Source organism: Natator depressus, chromosome 16, assembly GCF_965152275.1.
Source record: "Natator depressus isolate rNatDep1 chromosome 16, rNatDep2.hap1, whole genome shotgun sequence".
Lineage (NCBI taxonomy): Eukaryota > Metazoa > Chordata > Testudines > Cheloniidae > Natator > Natator depressus.
The window spans coordinates 10,140,001-10,163,916 of NC_134249.1; the positions used below are offsets into that span (position 1 = coordinate 10,140,001).

Consider the following 23,916-nt stretch of genomic DNA (forward strand, 5'->3'; position numbering starts at 1 on the left):
GATCCCATTTTTACAAAGTTCTCACGCTTTTATTACGCTGGGACTGTGAAATTGAGAGAATCCATTCTGTCTCTGAGGGGGATATGAAGTCATTTCAGATTGAAATAAGTGTTGTAAGTTCCGGTTTTATAAAATTGGAGCTCTAATATAGTATATTTCACTATTTCACTAGGATGGTGGTGAAGCACTGAAATGGGTTATCTAGGGAGGTGGTGGAATCTCCATCCTGAGAGATTGTTGAGGCCCAGCTTAACAAAGCCCTGGCTGGGATGATTTAGTTGGTGTTGGTCCTGCTTTGAGCAGGGGATTGGACTAGATGACCTCCTGAGGGCTCTTCCAACCCTAATCTTCTATGATTCTATGATAGGCCAAAGAACGACTTTATAAAACTTTTTGCTTGGACCATCAAAAGTCAGATTCACAGTCACCAAAAGCTTAGGTTCTGTAGAAGACAGGGGGTTGTCATTTAGTGGCATTTTACAGCTTGGCCTGTAAAGGGAATCACCGTGACACTCTTGATATGTGGTTGGGATACGGCAACCAAGTTGTACTATGATACAATCGGCTCATGCCATGACAAGGATAACACCTAGACTGCGGGGGATAGCCATGAGCCAGTCTACCATATGCCTTTCCATTCATACACATTCCCATTTTTGCCAAAAGTGTGGCATGGGACTGTTATCCTGTAGATGAAAATCAGAGTGATGTGGTTCTCCTCTCTCATAGTGCTATTCACCAATGGAAAAATTATTTGATTGTTGTACTCGCTCTTTACTAGAAGTCTGTATTTGTAGTAGATTAAGGCAGGTCATTTGCATATAAGTTCCTTGGTGCTGAAAGGGGCAATTTTCAACTGTCATGTCTGAGGGCTGACAGGAAGTATGTGCGTAGTTTCTATAGTTTTCCATGACATGTAGGCGCATTATTCCATCTTTCATAAACTGCCAGTCCCATTTTGTGGGGTTTCAGGAAATGCATCCCCCAGGGAATATCCACAATCAGCTTGATCTGGACTGCTAATGCTTGCTTTCTGATCTTTACATTAGCAGATCCATATGACAGGGTACACATATGTCCTTCCATCTGTCTAGTGCCTCAGCATCTGATGTGGCTGCTGTCCGTCATTTACTTAAGGAGTAGAATATCTTTTCCATATGATATATCCTTCAGTTCAACTAATCTGCAAACTATTTTTTGCCTTGCCATACATCTTTTTGGAAGATCCATTAGGTCTCATGCACGTGTCGGGTGTAAAAACTGGCAGTGTCTAAGACGACACACTTCCACCCAGTAATGCAAAGAAGTCTTTCGTTCTGCTGCGTATCGCAGGCTTGACTTGCGGATCTGGAGGGAGGATTTTGACTTTAGGGAATTAACTATTTTAGCGATGTTTCCCAATCGTACAAAGATTACCTCCACCACCACCTTTCCTGCCATATGCTCCCCCTCCCAACCATGGTAAAGACATTCTTTCTGTCAGTGGCATTTAGGGTTACTTAAGGTGAAGACTAGAACTGGGTGAATTTATTTATTATTATTTATTATGTGTATTCTGGTAGTGCCTAGGAACTCATAGTGGGCCAGGGCTCTTTATTTGCAGGAAATGGCTTATTTGACAATTTTAGACTTTTGTCTGTTCATGAATTATCCAGAAACAAGTTCATTATGTGAAATTGTCCAACTGGTTCTTTATATGAACCTATTCCAGCCTATAGATTGTGCTTGCAAACTCTTCATTTAAGCCCTGTTCTTAATTCCCTGTTGATGCTGCTTGTTTGGTTAAATGCTCTTGTTATTTCTGTTTCCATCAAGGGCTGTCCAAGTGACTGCTTACAGTACAATTAAGAATGCAAATAGACAAGCAAATGTGAATTGGATTTGTGCCAATGGTTGAAGGAGGTGAAGGAAAGGGTCCAGGAATACCTGCTGAAGTGAATTCATGCCGTTTGCTGCATTGTTTGGCGTTATTTGTACCTGTGTTTAGAAATACGTTTTGCACTTTTAGGAGGTTGCACATTTCATTGCTTCTCTTGGCCAAGCTCATTGCACACACCAGGGGCTCCTTTAGGGTTACCAGGTGTCTGGTTTTTGACCAGAAATTCCAGTCAAAAAGGGGACCTGGCAGTGTTCAGTCAGCTGTACTGACTGGACACCAGAAGTCCGGTTACTTGGATGGGGGGAGTCACTGGGTCATTAACCCGCACTAGCTCCTGCTCAGCCAGGGACATCTCCTGCTTGCAGGCAGGCAGCAGGCTCTGAGTCAGGCTGCACCTCCCATCCCAGCTCTGGAACAGAGGGAGCCCATATAGGGGGGAGAGGGAGGTGGAGAGGATCCAGCGAGGAAAAAGGAGGGTGAGAGGAGTGAGCAATGGGAGGAGGAGGGAGAGGAATAAGTGGGGGTGGGGTCTCAAGGGAAGAGATGGAGTAGGAGGTGGGGCCTTGGGGAAGAGGCAGAGGAGGGGGGTCCAGTTTTCAGGAATTTGGCAATCCTAGGCTTTTTGCATCCCTTAATTCTGCCCCTCAAGATCCTGTGTGCCACCCTGCCATCACCCTCTATTTTAGGAAGGTGCTGCAGAAGCACTGGGGCCTTTGGTTCTGTGGCAGCCCTCCTGGCAGGGTACTGAGAAGCATGGAAGCCCTGGGAGCTTGAGGAGCCCCAGGTCCATGGTAGCTCACCTGGCAAGCTGCCTGGGAGCCCAGGAACTGAAATGTTCCCAAGTCAGTTTTGCTAGTGGAAGGTCGTTCTGTTGAAAAATTTCCAGCCAACACTCTTTCAGTGTTGACAACTCTGAGTCTCTTTAAGGATCTTTTAATGTTTTCTTAAAACCCCAGCTCCTGGAGTCCTGTGATTATCTGAGAACCTCAGCGTTACTTTTTTTAAAAGTAAATTCCTAGACCGCATGGTTGAGGAGAAAAGATTAATAATGTGACTTCTCAATGGCTCAAAAACCTGAAGGCAAATAAAAATACCCAATTTTTTTAATCTTGTGATAGCTGAACATTTAGGGTTGGCAGCCCTTCTTGGTGCTCTTGAATTGAGGCCTCAGTCTTTAAATTATGTTCATATTATCATCTTGGTCTCCTTCCACCCTCTTCTACCAGTTGGTTCCAAATATGGACTGAGAGGAGAATTCAGCCTCAATATCAGTGGAATCAGGTTTTCAGCTCTTCCTCAGAACTGAGGAAAGGTGAGATTATCCTAAACATAAACCACTGATGATCTGCCTGTTAACAAGGTAACAACATAATGTAGAATTCTTCCAGAAAGTTAAGAGACAAGATTTGAGAGTTCATTGTGGCGTTACAACAAAAGCAAAGAGAAACAGGATCCACAAAGCAAGGGTGTTATTTTGCCAGAGACAGAGCTGAGCTGGTTATTTTGGCCCATCAAGTATAGAAGTATCTGTAACAAACCTAGCTCCTTTGTGAACATATATGTGGGGTTTTATTGATGTTGTGGGCCTGGTTCCAAGCCTTTCTTTTTCCAATAGCAAATGTGTATTTCATTTTGTTGCATGGAGTTTATGTGCAGGAGGTCTCTGTAAATATTCAGCAGGGATTAATGTCAAAAAATGAGATGAGAGGAGCAGAGACCTTGAGCTTGTTCTCTTTTCTTTTCAGTTTTTACTACTGAATGCTAATTAGGATAGAGACCAGAGAGAGGGTTTAAAAGGTCTTGCATCAGGTAGGGAACACCCAGGCTCCCTGGACCCCCCCAGCTGCAAACCCCAGTGGGGTCAACTCAACTGAGAAAGACAAATAGAGTATCAGGCCATTGATTGGGTGGGTCTGTCACTGAAGATCTTAAAACGTTAGGTCCTGTCTGCTAGGCAGAGATGGCCAGATGCACAGAGGCTGGGTGAGAGGCCACAAGGGATGGATGGCAAGGTGCAAGAAGCCTCTTACTCCCTCTCTGGGTACGTCTACAAAATGCGTGGCAGTGAGCTTCCCAGCCTGGATCGACAGAGTTGGGCTTGGAGCTCAGGCCTGGACGTCTGGAGAGTGGGGTGGACTTTGGAGCCTGAGCTCCAGTCCAAGCCTCAACTTCAGAGCACTGTCTACGCAGCTGTTTTTAGACCACTAGCAGGAGCCCCTCTAGCCCGAGTCTGTCAACCTGAGCGGGGAGGCTGGTGACTACAGACTGAATCAACATACACCCAACACTATTATGCAGGGGCCAGCCACAGTGTAGCTTGGAGGCCCAGACCCTGCCCTGCTATCTGCCTGACCGGGTGTTGAAGAATAGCAACGGGGCAGGCCAGAGTCTCTGCCTCCCGCTTCCTGGGTCCACAGAGCTGTTTGGGCATGGAAAGAGGGAGCCGATGTGATAGCTTTTTTGTCAGTGTGTGTTGCTCAGGACCACCAGAAGGAGAGGAAATCTAAGTCTTTTGATCACAGTTCCTTTTAGGGTGTTTGGTGTCAGCCCAGTGGTTCCACACACCCCAGTGCACCTGAAGGATGTCAAGTGTATGATACAGCTTGTAGTTTCAACTAAGAACCAGAGATAGGACTTGGCTGTAATTAATATTTATAACGGAAAGTACTAGGCAACTTAAATATAGGGATCACTCCCAGCTCTCTCTATAATAGTGGATTCTGTGGAGACTTCTGGAAACAAACAGAACCTGTGGTTCTTTCTTGCTCTCTGGCTCTGAGTCTGATTAACACCGCCTTTGCTGTCTACTGTCACCACAGGGGATCTACCTATGTCCTGGCCTGGATCATGGGAAGGACTGTCGGGACACTAGACATTCATCAGTGCTTCCCTTAAGATCAAGAGTCTGTTCTGGTATCCTAGGCCATAAAAGCTTCTCCCACACCTAACTGTTGTGTAATGTGCTGTACAGTTACTGTCGGCCTGGCTGTTCCTGGACGCTCTTTGGGCTAAAAGGTGATATATAACTGTCAAATATTATTAGAACCGGAGCCACTCATTCATTAGAAGCAGAGTTCTGATTCCATAAGAGAGTCTGTTCATGGCAGAAGTTTGCCTGCAGCTCCTTCTGAAATGGTTAAGCTGATGGATTCAAAGGAAGGCTGACTTCTTCAAGTGACCACTCACTTTCTCTCTGTAGCGTAGGAGAGCTTCGGTGGGTCTCCTAGGTACTCTGACACTGAGATAAGAATGCTGGCACCTGCTCCTCAAATACTGCATGCATAAGAACATGTGAGCATGACTAACGAAAGGTATCTAATTGGAGAAAGGATGTAGTATGGGTTTGTAGTTAGCTCACAGTTCTTAGACTCAAGCAATTTAGTTTCTAATCTTAGCTCTCACACTGACTTACTGAGTGACTTTGACCAAGTCATTTTATCTCTGCACCTCAGTTTCCCCAGATGTGTAAGGGGAATAATGATTCTATTTCCCTTCTTCAGAGAGGGTGGAGGCTTGAGGCTTAAGCAGTTATGGTGAAATTCACTCTATTGCAGAGGACATCCAGCTCAAGGCCTCTGCACCACTCCAGTCCCACTTAAGCCCTCCAAATAGAACTTAAATCGAATGCAGAGGCCTTGTGCCAAGTGAATTTCACTCAATGTTTGTGAAGCATTTTGAGGCTCAGATGCAAGGTGCTACAGAAGTGCTAAATAGTATAACTGGATCTTTAGCTAAGTTGCTTAAAACATACATACATTAATATATTGTTTTAAATTCTTGGATATAAGAACGAGACTCATTACAGCCGAAAGGGCTTTGGAGGGACGTCAATTTTAACAGAACTGGTTTGTGGAAAATATCCTTACACCACTTCTTTCTTTATTATTTGATTTATCTCTGTGTTACAATGGTTCAGCATGTAGAGTCTGGAAAAACATCAGGGTAACGAGGGCAGAGTGAATATCAGATGGAGATGACGGATGGATAACAGGCAAATTACTGTATATTTCTCATGGGTCACTTGGCCTCAGTCTTGAAAAGAAAAAAAATAGGAATAAAAGAAAAGAAAAGAAACAACTGAAACAGATAAACCAGACAGTGTTGCTGATGATAGAGTATGGTGCAATTTATTCCCCAGAATGTACTTGCTCTTTGAAAATGTGTCCTCCTTGCAATTCACTGTAAATAAGTCCTACTTCCAGTCTAAAAAGGTTGTTGTGTAGAAAGAGCACAATTCAATTTGCCAGAACTTCACCATCGTGCCTTCACCCCACATCCTCCTTTTCCCTCCCAAAAGCTGGCCATCCAGGAAAAATTCTCACAGTTCTGTATAGTTAGTTGGCTTAATTCGCAGTCGGTCAGCTTAATTATTGATTATGAAGATAAGAGCAGCCATATTGGGTCTGACCAAAGGTACATCTAGCCCAGTATCCTGCCTTCCGACGGTGGCCAATTCCAGGTGCTTTAGAGGGAATGAAGAGAACAGGTAGTCATCAAGTGATCCATTGCCAGCTTCTGGCAAACAGAGGTTAGGGACACTATCCCTGCCCATCCTGGCTAATAGCCACTGGTGAACCTATCCTCTGTGAATTTATCTAGTTCTTTTTTGACACTGTTATAGTCTTGGCCTTCACAACATCCTCTGGCAAAGAGTTCCACAGGTTGACTATGGCTCCAGTTTTTCAAGCTGCTGAGCAGCCACCACTCTCACTGCAAGAATGAGCTCAAAGCTTTGTACCACTGCTAATAGTAAACCATACAGAGGAGGAAGCTACCGAGATGACACATTTGTGTTCCTCAGCAGCACAATACTATGTAAACCCATAGGTGTAGTTCCCTGTGAGACTGAACAGTGTAGCTGTTAGGGTGGGTGAATTATTTTGGATGTATTAAGAGTCACTGTGAATCTTTGCCTACAGCTCAGACTGAAACTTTGACATTTGAAATATATTGGGTAACCTTTTGCACCATTTCTTCCTGAGCCTCTACTGTTCCCCATCCCAGCCAGGACCAGCAGCAGAAGTGTAAAAAATATCTGTTCTCACTGTATTTCTGAATCTCAGCCCAAGTTTCTGCAAGGATTTGGTGAAGATTTATGAAACTTTCAAGAGAACCTGTGCTGAGATTTGAGCAAGCCCTCCTCCCTCTTTACAAAAGTGGGTTTAGTTGGCCAGAAATTAGGCAAAAACTGGTAATTTCGGGGGACATTTGCTTTGAGACTTTGAACTTGAATTCAAAAGTAAAATTTGATTCTGTTCCCACTTATGCTAGATTTACACTGGCATAACTACATTACAGCCAGTGGGGTTACTCTTGATTTACACCAATGTAAAGGAGAACAGAAATCAGCCCAGAGTACAAACCAATACTAGCCAGAAGAAAAAGAAAAGCAAGTGTAGTCCTCAAAACTTGGATCCAATTCTAGATTTTGAACAAACCAGAATCCAGGATTATTCAGATTAATGGTTGTTGTTCAGACCATTAAAGAGATATTAGCCATTTGGAACATTCAGAAGTTGCTTATGGGCATTTGTGTGAAATACAGCTGTATTTTGTATTAGGGATTCCTTAGGGGAAAGTCCAGTAGAGTAGTATAGGGATGAAACCAGTAGGATTCTATAGCAATTACTCCAGACTATTGGAATTTAATAAAGAATAACTTCTTATAGCAGGAATATGTTTATTCAGTTCTTAGTTTATTCAGTTCTGTAGAATGGTCCAAAAGTCCTGTAGAAAAGCTATAATTTTCTATCAAATGCTCTAGTATTTTTCTGTAAGGATGAGTTTACACTAAATCCGCCCAAAGTTTGCAGAAATTCCCCAGTCTGACTCTGGCTCTGGTCCCTATAGTAAACCAAAACAAAATCCAGAATCCAAATGTATTCAAAATGTTAGCTAGTTCAGCTGCATATTTGTTTAGATTGTAAGCTCCTTGGGCCAGGGACTGTCTTTTACCATGTGTTTGGCAACCCATTGTGTTATATACTGTACACTCTCCATTGGGGCTAAATAATAAGTAATTTGTATCTCAACCCAATTTTTACAACACTGCTGCAATTACTATTGAGACTTTTGATGATGGTCTAAAACATGACAAGCTTGAATCACCAGAACCATAAGAAAAGCCAATATGACCTTAGGATAAACTCAGTTTGTGGAAAGTTTATTATGTAGAACACCCTTGTATCAGCAGAAACAAAACACAGACACCTCTCATAAACATTCAGGTTTTTATCCAGTTGTTTACATCACTTTACGTCATCTCCTTGGAGTCCTTTAATTTATTTTATCCTCTCCAAACGTTTCTCTCTGTTCTTCAGACAGAAGAGCAGATCTAGGAAGTCTTGGGGACATTTTGCTGCAGTAAACAAACCAAAATTCCTAAACAGCTTCAAAGTTGTAAGTGGGACAATACTTGGAACGTATGTTTGTAGATTGAAGCCAGTTGTCTCCTCTTTTGGTTGCTGCCAGAACTACAATTTCAGGTTTGGATTTCTACTTGCGCATAGGCAGTGGGCTGGATTCAAATTGGAATCAAATACTTTGCTGTTCTTGCAACATTTTGGTTACACCATACCTCAAACATCTGCCTCTTCCAAACCATCCAAAGTAGCTCTGAAAGCCTTAGTCTCTATTAATTATCATCATCCTCATGATTTATTATTAAACACATGGCCAGTGTCACAGATTTATGCTGCTCTAAACATAGATGAGACATGTTTCCTGCTCCCGAGGATTTATTGATTCTGTCTTAAATGACTAGGAATACTGAGTTTACTACCAGAAGTGAGTCTTTATTGTAAGGTCAGACAAAATTGCACTGGAAACCCTGTGAGACTATACCTCTTCATAGGATGTAATCATTTTGTGCAGGTTTTTAATATGCACATAACATCACACTTTCAAATAGAAGAAAGTAAAAGCCCAGAAAATGCCTGTATTTTGGAAGGGTGTATCAGGTGATGTGATAAATGGAATAGATTAGATAGTGTAACTGTTAGTTGTGACAGAAGATCAGAAAGGCCTTGTTTTACTATAGCATCCTTCCACTGCATCTCCAAATGCAATAAGTTCTAAAGACAAAAGCTAGGAAATTTCAGTACACCCAATAAGGATCCTAATGAATGAAAATCCTCCTTGCCAAACAGGAATAGTGAAGAGAGCCATTAGTATGTCAGAGACTTAGGGTCTCTGTCATTTAGGTTTAAAGCATGATAGTGGAGGAGGAATGAAAGCGCTTGGGAACAGAGCTGAGGACAAAAATAAAACCAAACTGTCACACTTGCTTACACACACATATGCAGTGTAGTCAAGTGAAAGGTGTCTCTCTGCAACAGTTGGGTATGTAGGTGCTATGAGAAAGAGAGCTCCATTCCTGGCCACTTAAGATTGAGAAACCGCAGGGAAAGAAAAGTTAAAATATAATAATTCCAGGTCCCCATGCTGTATATCTGTCTGCCAAATGGCCCTATATAAGGGCCAGATGCTAGTTTAATTGACATCAGGGAATTTTGCCATGCAATGGGACCAAGATTTGGCCTGGAGTGATCATTGCTGATGATGTCTGGCATTGTAATGTCTGTAGGTGGTTATCCCAATGGTTGTTTCCCCCAGAAGATGGGTATTCAAATTATGGTTTGGGTAATATGTGAAAACCACTTTGGTGGCTGTTCTTTAGTACGTAGCAGACACTCGTTCACATACCAGACTACAGCATGCTTTGACATTACTGGCAGTCACTGTCCAAGATAGGCCCCAAGACTAGAATACCAGAGTGTGTTATAGTCTATAATGTATAGATCATGAATGAGGTGCATCAGCATCGCCTCACTGGGTACCTGGCTTGGAACAGGTGCAGGTCAGAACTGAGTTGCACTGGCAACGGTACTGGGGGAAGCGTGCTCTGAGCCTGCCTGAGTCTATAGCTGGTTCAAATCAGCACCTACCAATTCCTTTGAGGAGCATCAAATTCACACAAAATTTAAAACAGAGTGGACCAATGGCCAATCAAAGCCAGCTTATGCAACTGATTCAGCGATGGGATATCTTTATCCCTTGCAAATGTCCTCCCCTCTGTGAAAGGCCGAACTTACATACAAGGAGAGAAGAGCTGCGCTTTTGGTGGTTAGGAACTGACTCCCCTCCCCACTACATGGAAAGACAGACTAATGAATGCCTCCTTCTGGAGGTGAGCAGCATGCCTTTTAAACCTAGCAATGAGAGCAGGCAATTGGAGATTGGACTTGGAAGACAGAGGAGTACAAAGGCCCTCCTCTCTGTTTTGTGTAGTGTCCTGTGGATATTTCGTTATTTAGCCTCTTTGTTTTCCTGCTGCAAAGTGACACTTGTCTTTGAACTTTAAAAGCAAAACAAAGTCAAGTGAAGAAAAACCTAAGGACAAATGTCGGGAAACATTTCCTGACAGTGAGAGCTAGAAGGCTCCTCTCACATCACAGAAACAACCACATTTAACAACCGTTGTTAGGCTGGACTGCACTGCAACCCAGCTCATGTGAAAAGGATCAAGCCATAGAATCATCAGGTTAAAACACTGTGCTCTATTTCAAATCTCTGCCTGGTGAAGACATGTTGTTTTAGGCCCTCCATGCAGGTTAGCTCTGTCTGGGTCTAGCCCTGATGACTGAGCCACAATCAAGTGTAAAAGCTATCGGTAAACTTGACTGTATCTAAATACAACACGTTTTGCTAATATGATTTGGCACTGATATCCAGCAAAGCGGAGTTCAGCAGAGTGGTACCTACTGTACAGGAGACAGGGCCCACTGTATCAGGGATAGGGATCAATCGGTAGGTGATGGATCAGTTGTCCAGAAGACTGGCCTCACTGACAGGAAATGGGCCTGCTCTCTAGGACCCAGGGCCCAGATAGATAGGAGATGGGCCTGACAGACAGGAGAGGGAAATGGATCGATCTCCGTATATGGGAGATGATGTGCATGCTGGATGGGGGATGGAGCTGTTGTATAGGAAATGTACTGTTGGTTGGGCTATGGAGTCTGTTGGAAAACAGATGAAGCTGGTGTACAATGCAGCTCTGGAGTGCTCTCCACTCTATGGGCTAAAACTGTGCATTAGACAAATATGCCTGTGCGAACATTTGGGTGGGAATGTGCCCACAATCCAATACGATTCAGTGTCCCCAGTGGTCAAAAGCAGCCTGCAGCAGTTCTATGTCTAAAACAGATTCTAGCAGGGGAGACCTTTTACTAATGTACTAATGATCTCATCGTGTGTTTTTGAGCTAGCACACTCAAGGCGTCACAGGGTTTTTTTCCATTACAGGGGTTACATATGCCTTGTGTTGTGTTGTGTTTTGTTTTCCACACAGACTTGCCCTGACAGTTCCCCCATTCAGGTTTATATTGGAGGTACCATCTCGAGCCAATGGATTTATGAAATACGTTGCTGGCACTCACAGAGAGATGCATAAAGGAGTATTTCTAATGACAGCTGGAAGGGCTTTGATCCCTTTCCAAAACTGCACTCATGTCTTTGAAATGCGAGCTTGGCACCGGTGCAGAGGCTGGGTTCCTTGGTTCTCTTTGGCATGGGCCCACGTGACAGGCATTACGTCCTCTATAGTGGGACCCACATAACCTTGAGAAGAGTAAGTGAGGCTCATAGATTGCACTGAATCAGATATTCTGGACTGATAGCAAAGAAGCAGCAGCAGCCAGAGGAGAGTCAAATCAGTCCAACACAATAACCGAAAACTGTTCTGACCTAGTAATGGTAGGGTCCAGTGCCTGGATAAGAACTGCAAAGGTAGTTAATCTGTGTCTGTGTATGTGTGTACTAATGTGGTGATGAGGGATATAGACGGGAGATTATTAGAAACATGGGGAGGAAGGAAGGAATAGATTTCTAAACCATATTTTCTCTTGTTCTTTGCCCCACACCCTAAAGCTTTGCATGGAGCCCCATAAATATGCTCTGATCATCTTGCATATATACACACTCCCAAACTTACACTTGTGTGTGTGTGTGCGTGTGTGTGTGCATGTAGACATACATATACCCAAGGGACTGGCCTGAACATGATCTTGAGTGTGTTCATGAATATATGCAAAAGGTCACAGTGTATACGTGCCAGGGGAGTCACACACACTCTCCAAACACACCCCAGTTACACCCACCTATTATGTCCAGTCCTGTCCAGGGTCAGGAATCAGGGCCTACTCAATGCCTACTCAGTGCTCATGCCCACCGCTATGCCTGCTCCTTGTTCCGTCTGCCCCTGCCTTGCTCCCAGCCTTTCCTCTGTCCTGCCCTTGCCTTGAACTCCTCCTTGCCTGATACTCTGCTTGCTCAAGTGCCTGCCCTCTGGTTTGACCCTTGGCTTTGTCTTCTGACTACTGACTCCAGCTCTGACCCTACTTCTTGATTCCTGGCACCCCCTCTGACCACTAGGCCTAACACCCGCTCCGACCACTAGGCTAGACAGCCCTTGTCCCGGTTGGCTACATTCAGCCCCCTTGCAAAAACACTTTTCGCATCCTGTCCTCACACCTACATATCCTAATCTCCTTATTGGCTGACTTTGACCAACTCCCTATATAAAACAGCAGATGCTCTGCAAACCCCTGGGTGAGTCTGTACCACATTATGGGTCAAATTCTGAGCAAAGGTAAGCCAGTGCAACTCAACTGACTTCAGTGGAGTTACACCAGATATGAACAGGGCCCACAGTGAGGTACAAACAGCCCTGGCTAGTCAGAGGCTGATGCACTCAGCCTTGGGGAGATGGGTTAGCTATGGTAATATTCCATTTACAAACCATCCCAGAAGCTGAAAGAGTATATTGTGAGTGCAAGACAGAGGAAGGTTGTGCTAGGGGGTATGGGAATGGGATGTAGCTGGTGAATGGCTTGTGAACATATTAGGCAAAAAGGTAGCTAAGAATAAGGAGGTGACAGCTTAGCTTCTTTGGAACTACAGGAGAATGAGGATACAACTACTGGAATGCTCTAATGCAAGGGTTCTCAAACTGTGGGTCAGGACCCCAAAGTGGGTCGCGACCCCATTTTAATAGGGTGACCAAGGATGGTGTTGGCCCTGGGCCCCAGCAAGTCTGAAGCCCAAGCCCCACCGCCCAGGGCTAAGGTTACATGATGCCACTCACCCAGGGCAGAGGCTCGGTCTTTGGTCCCCCCCCCCCCCGCCCACCTCCCCGGGGTTGTGTAGTAATTTTTGTTGTTAGAAGGGGGTCACAATGCAATGAAGTTTGAGAACTGCTGCTCTAATGTACAGTTGTGAGGGCTTCACGTAGGCCCTACATTCTGTCTGCTTCTAGCATGAGCAGCAGTAGCCCCCTCTCCCTTAAACCCAGAAACTTTCTCTCTCCAGGGTCTCACACAATGATACACACACACTCGCCTATTTACACTTTCTCATACTCCGATAATGCTGCTCTCCTGCTATCTCTCATTCACTGACATACCATCTCACACGTGCTCTTGTACATACGCTTTCCCTCACACGATGTGACCTACTCTCATACTTAGACCTGCGTGTGTGCACCTACACAATTGCACACTCTCACACATGGGTCATACCAGGATGAACAGTGCACAGCAAAGACATTTCAAAGAAATGAAGAACCCTCTGGCACTAGATTAACATATAGAATCAGACCATTGTGCAAATATTTGCAGAACGGGCTTGGTGGGGGGGGGGGGAGGGAGAGGGCTGTGTGTTTATGAGAGATGAACTGAGAACAGTGGAGAAATGAGAAATGTGCAAAGGGTCACAGTGTTGGCCTGTCCTTCAGAACTTCAGCCACATCACAAGCCATTGATTTGAAGATAAACGCTACATGGAATGGAAACAAAGCCCCTCTTACTGATGTCCCCAAAGAGCATGTCTTCCTCGGTGAGTCAGCAGGGGCTTGGGGACACCCGGCCTCGAGCTATTTTGGAGATGGTGACTTCAGTGAGTGGCAAGGAAACTATTGCGGAAATGTGAGTCTGTTTTCCATTGGGGTGTCCTCCAGGGAAGGACAGAAAGATCTTGGTGCTGAGCCAGCTCCCCTAGGTTTTTTTGGGGTTTTTTTGCCCTTCTGGGAATGGAAGCCTTGTCAAGTATGCAAGGAACCCTGCTTACTGAATGTGAGTGCATTGAGTTCGTGAGAGCTGCACACACACACGCACACTCATAAGGAAAGAGGGACGACAGGGAGCAGTCATCTTGCAGAAGTATTCAACTCCCTATTAGAATGGGTCAGGAACTTTTCAACAAAACATTTTTTTCACCAGAAAATGCCAATTCGTCAAAAACGTTTTTGCAGAAATATATCAGTTTTGACAAAACTTTGCTTGGGAAGGTTTCTCAGGTTCAGTATGAAATTTCTGGCATGAGAGAAAAATCAGGGAAGTTAACCTGGGTCTCTCACATCCCAGAGAAGTGGCTTAACCACCACACTATTGTCTGTTCTAGGTTTGGTGGCTGTCTGGTTTTGACCAGTTATTCCATCTTGGACCTGAGAAACCTTTCCTACAAAAGTTTAGCTATACTAGAGAGAAGGGTTCTCTCCCTGATATGGAGCAAGGACTTGAACCCACAGCCCAGATAAATGTCCTACCCACTGAACTGACTCCCCTTCCCACTACATGGAAAGATAGACTAATGAATGCTTCCTTCTGAAGATGAGCAGCATTCCTTTTAAACCTAGCAATGAGAGCAGGCAATTGGAGACTGGACTTGCAAGACAGAGGAGTACAAAGGCCCTCCTCTCTGTTTTGTGTGGTGTCCTGTGGATATTTCGTTATTCAGCCTCCTTGTTTTCCTGCTGCAAAGTGACACTTGTCTTTGAACAATTTTTCACAATTTTTTTTGAAAGGCCTCAGTTTTGTTCTGCATGAGAACAAAACCAAATGTGAAAACCTAAAAATTATTCATGAAATGAAAGTCTTGTTTTCTGGCCAGCCCTACCCCCTAATAAATTATGCTTTATTCTCAGAGTGTTCCCTATCCATGTTGGTCTTAAAACCAAGGATGATTGTGGTGTAGTAGATTGAGCATGGAACAAGGAGTTATCCACTTGAGTTCTAAACTCTAACTTGGTGACAACCTTAGGAATCTCTGTGCCTCATTTATCCCATCTGACAAATGGGAGCAATGATGCCCATCCACATTTCATATTTCCTGGCACAGCGGTTAATAACAGGAGGTCATGTGGAGTGGGCCTAGAGAACCAAAAACAAGGGAAAGGGAGTAACATTACTCTTGGCACGTCTTTAAGGAAATCATATCATTTGCTATGATGGATAATCAGCTGAACATGCACTCCCAGTGTGATGCTGTGGCCAAAAGGGCTAATACAGTCCTTGGCTATATAAACAGGGTAATATCAAGTAAGAGTAGAGAGGTTATATTACCTCTGTATTTGGCATTGATGCGACCACTGCTGGAAAACTGTGTTCAAGTCAGGTATTCATAATTCAAGAAGCATGCTGAATGATTAAAGAATTGGAAAACCTACCTTCTAGTGACAGACTCAAGGAGCTCAATCTATTTAGTTTATCAAAGAGAAGGTTAAGGGGTGACTTCATCACATTTTATAAGTACCTTCATGGAGATGAAAACATTTTGATAATGGGCTCTTCAGTCTAGCAGTCAAAGGTATAAAAAGATCGAATGATTGGAATTTGAAGCTAGACAAATTCAGATTCGAAATACGGGGCACATTTTTAACAGCGAGGGTAATTAACTATTGGAACAACTTACCAAGTTTTTTTCTTTTTCCGGTGGATTCTCCATCATTGGAATTTTTTTAATCAATTGGATGTTTTTCTAAAAGATATGCTCTTGTTCAAAGAGGAAATTGATTCAGGGAAGTCCTATGGCCTGTGTTATTCAACATGTCAGACTAGATGATCACGGTCTTCCCTTCTGGCCTTATCTATGAATCTGCAAATTTGAATTGCTTCTCCAAACTGAGCCAAACCTCTAAAAACTTTTAAACTTTGTAAAACTTTCTGCATGGAAAGAGTTGTGCCATGGCTGTATTCTTGCAGCCCCCCATTAATGGGCTGATTCTGATCTCAGGTGAGTTTTACACCAATGTGACCCTACTGACTTGGTTGCAGATAGCTACTCATGATTTGCACTGGTATAAGTGAGATAAGAATAGTGGTGGGTGCTAAGCACCTTGAGGACTTGGCCATCTCAGAAACACATTTTCTGTATTTCTAACCTGATCTATTTTACATTTCTAGGGATGCTTACAAAGAAAACTTGTGTTGTTATGAGCTCATTTTCTCTCACTTCTTATGGCCTCATTTCCTCTGTCACAAACCACGTGGTTGGTGTGAAAATGATGATGGTATCCATAATGGTGCCGATAGTTGGGGGGGAACTCTCAGGGAACAAAATCCAGGCGTCAGTGTGTTCTAGTCATAATGCTACTTTGCACGTACACCACTGCTGTCATCTGAGAATTTCAAAGCACTTTACAAAGCTGGGTAAGAAGTATCATCTCTGGTTGGGGTTATCAAAGGAGCCTAAGAAAGTTAGGTACCTAACTTCATTTGACTCTCAGTGGGATTTGGGCACTTAATTCCCTTATGGTCCTTTGAAAATCCCAGCTTCCGTTGTTACCAATGGAGAAACCGAGGCACAAAAATAGTATCACCATGTTCACACAATGAGCCAATAACAAAGCTGATAATCTAATTCACCTTCCTCTGTACACTGGGAAATGGGGGAAGAGAAGAACCAGAAAAAATGATAACTCTTTCTATTGAGTTGTCAGCAGGGCTGAATGGCTAAACTCCCACATGTCGGCTTGTTTCTCAGGAGAGCTGGGAAGGGGATAGGTGAGGGTGCATTAAGAAGTCGAATGGGAAGTAGTACAAGCTTTATATCCTGATTATCGCTTGTATTTTTGACTCCCTGCATCCTTTGAGTGCAGTGAAACTAGTTCATTTCTTATAGATTTATTTTGGTGCAGTGCATTCGTTGAGTCTGAATGTACAGTATCTGATACCCTCAGTATTTTCCCATGAGGTACTGGCTGCTTTGCTAATGAGGCATCAAGAGAGGAAAGCAGGTTTGTGTCTTTGTGCCAACAACACCACTTTCGACATCAACTTTTCCCTCGATTTTTTGTCTGTTTCTGTTCTGTTAGAACACTGCCTGATTTCCTCACCCTCCCTTCACCTCCTTGCAGCTGCACTCCATTGGGTTAGAGTGTTATGGTACGACGGGAACTTGATGGGTAGCATGGCATATTCTTTGGCAACATATCTGTGCCTGTGCCCAGACAAGGCCATATCACACCTTTCCTGGAATACCCCAAGGGAGAGCTAAAGATACTCAGAAAAGGCATTGAGTTCAGGGGGCTGGATTTGCCTCCTCAAAGTCGTGTGCTCCTACAACCCTGCAGATATCCCAGGATTCACGAGGAAATCCCACAGTTCTTGGGGGATCTGAAACAGGCCTGGGGAATTTACTCAATGACCTCGTCCTAATTCTCTCATGGAGCACATCTCCCTCAGAAGCCCCATTGTCAGTGGTTACTAGGCCTACTCCTTCTTCAAGAAGGTAGATAGAAGGGACCAACAACCTGTGGGAGTAGATGCTGGTTCAGTGGGGATGATGCCATGTAGAACAGTTCTCACCCTGCTATCTGCTAAACCCACATAGACCTGACCACCCAGGGCTTATGTGGGGACAGAGGGAGAGGAGAATGCACTTGTAATGGCTTAGCTCCCCTCTCCACCCAAACACATATGAATACTAATTCAGCTTTAGAACCCCCACATTCAGGCTAAGTGTGGATTTTCCATTCTGCCATGTAATATAGACAGGCAAGAAGCAGGTATCACATAGCTGCCTCCTCTGACAGCACCATAAACTAGGTCAATTTTTCTTCCCAGTTTTCCTATTTTCTAAATTCTGTCTATAATAACCTCTCAGGAGCTTGCCGCTGAATTGTTTCTCTGCCGATCTTATCATTCTCCATTTGTCAAACATTGCTTTGCTTTGCTTCTTTGCAGTGTTTTAATAAACAAAATCTAACCTTGTTGTGTTTACTTCCTTCTCCGTGGTACTAGTTTCCATCTGGATGTAACAACGTACCATAACCAGGGCCCTCAGTCAGGCTTAGACTTTCTGCACCTCAGCATGAACTTCTACCACTTGGACTAAAGGAATAACACCAGAAGCTGGTAGCAGTAATAATCTGTTACCATCTGCTGCTGGAGTGAGGATATGAGACTCCTTGCTGTTGTGTTATGGAAGCAGGAATATAGGTAGCAATAACAAATTTAGAGCACGTATAAAAGGCAACTATTTACATAACTGGATTTACCAGCCATGATGATGATAATAATAAAGATTCTGCGGCTGTGTCAGGAAGGTAGACAGTTCTGGGTATTTACCTTGAATGTTGTGAGCCTTCATTGATCAATACTTAAGTGAGTTGAGCTCCCCAGATCAAAGGCACTATATAAATGCAAATTATTATGCCATATTTAGGATTTGAGGATTAGGATGTTAAAATGTTCTCAACTGCTTGCTGCTCATGGGTTCATGAGGATCTTTACCTGGCTTTCAGCGTCCTAGTACTCTGCCAGTGCTGGTAATGCTGTTTGTAATAGTTCATTTATCTATTTCAGAGCATACTTGGATGTCAACGAACTGAAGAATATACTCAAACTCGACGGATCCACTCACCTCAACATCTTCTTCGCTAATTCCTCTGAGGAAGAGCTGGCTGGAGTGGCAACCTGGCCTTGGGACAAGGAAGCCTTGATGCATCTAGGTCAGTCTTAGAGACGCTGCCTCTTTTGAAAAGTTTTCTCAGGGGGAGCAAGAAGGGAAGACAATTATGCATTAAGCCCAGTTTTGATTTCTTATCATTCCACTAATAAATAGTCAAGGGGAAAAGAATTCCATGATTCCCAGCTCCTGGCTCACAACCAGGAAAATATTAGATTATAAAGCCAAAGCATATTATGGTATTTCTAGATGATGTCAGGCTGAAAATATTTCACCTTTTAAGTGAAGCTACTTTACAGGGCATCAGCCCCATGGGAGCACTTTGCAGAGGAGGTTGTGGGGAGGGCAAAGGGAGAATGCTGGACAGCACTGAATTATTAACCTTTGCCCATTACGGTATTAACCTTAGCCCATTACCTAGAATGTGTGCAGTTAATTTTCATCTTAAAATGCAGTACAGGTTTGTTGTTGTTCTATATCAGTTTGCAAAAAAGCAACCTGCAAAATCCCCATGTTTCTAATGTTAAATTGAGTGGAACTGGAGAGAATTTGCTACCCTGCAGCTTGGCCTGTGTATTTCTTAGCTAAGGTTGCTGAATATAGCTGCTATAGCCCCAGGTATCCCGAGGAAGCCACACAACCTAGCAGACGAATCACTCCCTGGATGCTTACAGTGCCAGAGTACGTCCTTACATCCTTATGAAATGATGGATGAGCCTCAAAAGAGACAGAGGGACAGGTCACTTAAGCACCCAAAAAGTCTGGATATGCTTGTCTGAACTACACAAACCTCCTGGGGGCAGCAAAACTGGACTGGAGATCTCACGAGAACAATGTTGATCATATGTTTTCCAGAGCTTCCTGCATCCAGTGTCACCTGGAAGCAGCAAATGCAGAGTAAGTCAAAATGAACAACAGTGTAGAAAATAAGTACTGTCATGCAGACTTTTCTGGACCAAGAATAAGGTCCAGTTTAGATTAGATGGATGTTTGGGTGTGGCCATTTGGATCAATTCTGATATTATCTGAGCCAGACCATCTTCAGATTAAGAAAAACAACAAAGAAGTGGCAAATGTGAAGCCTCTGTGAGAGACATAGACAGAGCACAGTGTGAGTGTTCCTTCCTCTGTAACATTCTGCATGTGAATTGAACTACACAATGGCAGCCTCACTGCTGGCTGTGCAGCGTGGTCAGGGAGTCTCCTCTACATTCAAAACAGAAAGGTTTTGAAGGTCCACAGAAAACAGAAGGTTACCACCCTCCCTAGTCAAACAATTTAGTTGAAGCTGGCTGCTTCACCACAGGCAACCAGCATTTCATGCAGCATTCATCAGGGTCGCTCATACTACAGAAGACGGCTAGCTAAGTACCAGTATAGAGTTCCCCCAAGAGCCATCACTCCTATACCATTTCTTACAGTGATTCCTGCTGAGAGGGACTGGGACTGGAGTAGATGTGAATGCCCCATAGTCAGCATTCCTGTCTCATTCCCTTCATCATGTCCTCCTGGGTGAAGCTAGGACTTACACAGCACAGAGACTTCCTAAGAGCCAGTGCTCCTTCTGTAACTTCTTCCAGGACAGGCTGGATTTAGTGTAGCTGCAAGTTCCCCTCCACCAACACTCCCACAACATTCCTACCATGACTCTGACAGCCCAAGACTGGAGTAGCCTGGATTGTCCTTAAGAGCCTGTGCCACTACTCCTAGAATGACTCTTGCTGGGGTAAGATGGGACTGGAATAGCTCCTAAAGCTCCTACCTCTATAACTGTGGAGAGAGGCAGAGAACGCATGAACCCATGCATTCCTCTGCTTGGTAAAAAGTCCTTGTAGCGCCTCCTGCTGGACACAGAGAGATGGTGGCGCTCATTTGTAATTTTGATTAGTTGTCCTTTCACTTCTCTAAGGCTGATTGTCAACAGTGTGTCTTAACAAAACAGCTTAAATTCAGCTTCTACAGCTTATTGACTGAATTCATTGACCAGAGGGAGAGCTCACTAGAGAGCTAGAAAGCCTTTAACTGACCGTTTGAGGTTGACTCACAGTAAAAGTAATAATAATAATTTCCTGTCTTAACAGCCTTCCTGCCCCATGGTTGGTTTGTGAGAATGCTATTTTAATCTTTCTTTTCTCACTCTCTCTTTCTCTCTTCCATAAGTCCAATATGTATTTAATAAAAAAATATGAAATATGCTCTGTAGTCCAGATCTAAGTGCTGGACCATAGCTTGTCTGGGTGAGGTAACTATCTTTTCTGTAAAACTACAATTGATTTAGACTCTTGGCAGCTATGAAAAAGAGACATCTTCAACAAAGGCAAAAATAAAACAACTCTGCCCAGCTCCAGTGCTCTTGAGCCAGCCTTTATTGTGATTGCAACTCCAACTTTGGGGCATTGCCAAGATTGCCCGTGATGGTAAACCCAAAATGTGTGCTTCCTAAGGGGGGGGTGTCACAAATTATGTAACAGAGATTCTCCCTGGGTGAAATTCACTTACCCCACATGAGCCCAAACACTCAGGGATCTGTGTAGATGTAGTGCAGGGAGGATGGGAAGGCGAAGTTCACATGCTTCCCTCAGACAAAGAGCCAGGGTGCTGAGATAGCAGGATCCACCTAACCACCGATCCACAGCCCCTCAGTTTGACTTATGCAAAGCTGGCACAGAGACTAGTCCTCTGGCATGCAGGAGATGCGCAGCCACCCCTATAGGACTGCTAGGGGCTGACTCCTGGTGCAACCCCATGCATGACTGAAGGAGTGTAGAGGGCCTTGTGCTCTCAGGGAGAATTTCACACTCACACACCACTTTGTATCTCTCCTTTTTTTATAAGCATATAAAAATGTGTTTCTTTTGCCTTCTCTCTCACATGCTCACTCTCCTCTTTTCTCCCTTCTACACTGCCCCCCCACACACACACTCCCTCTCCTCGCTCATTCACACGCACCCCTTTATTGTTGCAACAAGAGTCACTGAACAGATGAGCATGAATAGAATCTGTGGTGTGTCATAACGTAATGATCTCATCCTCACAGTGCTACAGCCTCTGATAAAATTCCTCCTGCCAAACCTTTTTGCTCCTCATCTTCTCTAACTTAACAGTGCATCACATCCATTTTTTATTTTGCCAGTATTCTTTCGTAAAACAGTTTTCCTTTACCTGGGTAAGGCACCAGCAAGGTAGGTAAACACTTTAAAATAAAAGGGCTTGTGAAAAGATGAGTTTAACAAAGTATGGAAAGAAAATATGGAACTTCTCACTAACTCCAAACATAGCTGAAGCTCAGCTAAAAAATAAAATTCTAACCATCCCTTCAGTGTGCTGCTGAGCCTCGCTAGCTTACCATTTGCTTATCTATACATGCTCTAATTCACATGCAAAACCTGATCACCACTCACTTCTCTACAGATTTAATATCCAAGCAAATAAGTTATCACATTACTAAGATTTCATATTTTTTACAAATTAGATTCCATGCCTTTACTAGTGTACTATGCAGTACTTTTTCAGATAATTAAAGTTACAGCGGCTAATAAATGAGCAGAGTATATTTCATCTGAGATTTTCAAAGCTGCCTAGGTGATTAGGACAACCAATTCCAGTTGATTTTAAAGCTTCACCCTTCGTAATGTGGAATATCCTCACCTTTTTGTCCAGTTATTAATTTAGAAATACCAACAATAAGCAACATGCCTCCTAGACTTTAACAGTGTCTGCTCCTGCAAAAGGCAGAGCACCGCGTGTGAGGTGCAGACCACTCTGAGCTCCCTGCTCAGCACCCGGAAGGCTCAGATGCACAGTGAGGATCTAAGTATCAGGGAGTAACCATGTTAGTCTGTATCCACAAAAACAACGAGGAGTCCAGTGGCATCTTAAAGACTAACAGATTTATTTGGGCATCAGCCTTTGTGGATAAAAAACCTACTTCTCCACTTCCCCCAACTCCGACGTTCCAAGATAAATGAGACAAAAGCAACAGCTTCTCATTTTCTCCATGCAGGTGGCATCGTGCTGAACCCTTCCTTCTACGGCATCCCCGGCCACACACACACAATGATCCATGAAATCGGGCACAGCCTGGGGCTCTATCATGTCTTCCGGGGAATCTCTGAGATCCTCTCCTGCAGTGACCAGTGCATGGAAACCGAGCCCTCCTTTGAGACTGGAGACCTCTGCAGCGACACCAACCCTGCTCCAAAGCACAAACTGTGTGGGGACCCTGGACCTGGCAACGACACATGCGGTTTTCACAGTTTCCTAAACACACCGTTCAGCAACTTCATGAGCTACGCAGGTACTGAGGCTTTGCCAGAGGTGTCCCTGATACAAGAGGGAGGCAGAGAGGGAGGTTTGATTTTTAACATTCTGTTGCAGATGAGACATTATCCCAAGGTCATTGACGTTCCAATGACACTTTTCACATCTAGATATGGCGATTTGGGGCTTAACTTAGTCTGGGATTTCCAAAGTGAGGTAGGCAACCAGTTCCTCTTTAATTTCAATGGGAGTTGGGTTCCTAACCCCCTTTTGTCTCCTTTGGAAATCCATTGTCTCCCCATCCCTTATGGAAACAATGGGTGTCAGAGGGATATTCATACTACCAATGTTGCTGGAGGAGCATGAGATGGATAGATAATCAGACCCTGTTCATCCTCCTTGGGGTGTGGTCTAGTACCATTGGCTGGTTGTGTGAGCAAACCGTACGAGTTTGGTTTGGCTCGGGTGTTAGCGCTCTCATCTCTGGGTCACGTCGGAAGTTCAAGTCCTACATCATGAGCTGGGCTCTGTGCTGACATTGCAGTGTAGGGAGAGCTGAGCTACGAGAGCCCTTATCCTTCAGATAAGACATAGGGGTGGGATCCCTGCCCCTCTCCCTTGGCAGTCCAATGGGCAATGAAGGATTCCATGTTGTTTTGGGAAGAGAGTAGGAGATAGAGACAGATGTCTTCACAGCATTCCCCCTTTGATTGGGTACTAGGGCCTGATTCTCAGTTGCAGTAAGGCTCTTTTACATCACCCTGGCAATATAAAGGTGTCTTAAAGTGAGTGTAAACTATTACTAAGGCTAAGATTTTGTCATGGAAGTCACAGAATTTGTCTCAGTGGGCAGGTCCCCCCTACAACTCCCAGCTGCTGCAGGGGATGAGGGGACCCCACAACCCTGAGCCACCACCGTGGGCATCAGGGGGACCCTGCAGCTCCCAGCTGACATGTGTGGCAGGTATTCGTGCAGCCCCAAGCCACTGCCGGCAGGGGGACCACACAGCCCCAAGCTGCAGCTGCAGCTGCAT

At 44.2% G+C, this 23,916-nt stretch overlaps 1 protein-coding gene across 2 annotated transcripts in view; it reads left to right on the plus strand.

Moving 5' to 3' along the window:
* Positions 1–23,916, plus strand: part of PAPPA (pappalysin 1) — a 229,397-nt gene that overhangs the window by 55,627 nt on the left and 149,854 nt on the right. For both annotated transcript variants that reach the window (XM_074973627.1, XM_074973626.1), the window contains 2 exons: positions 18,520–18,665; positions 22,626–22,919. In XM_074973627.1, the coding sequence (XP_074829728.1) occupies positions 18,520–18,665; positions 22,626–22,919 (440 nt within the window). The remainder of the gene's footprint in view (positions 1–18,519; positions 18,666–22,625; positions 22,920–23,916) is intronic.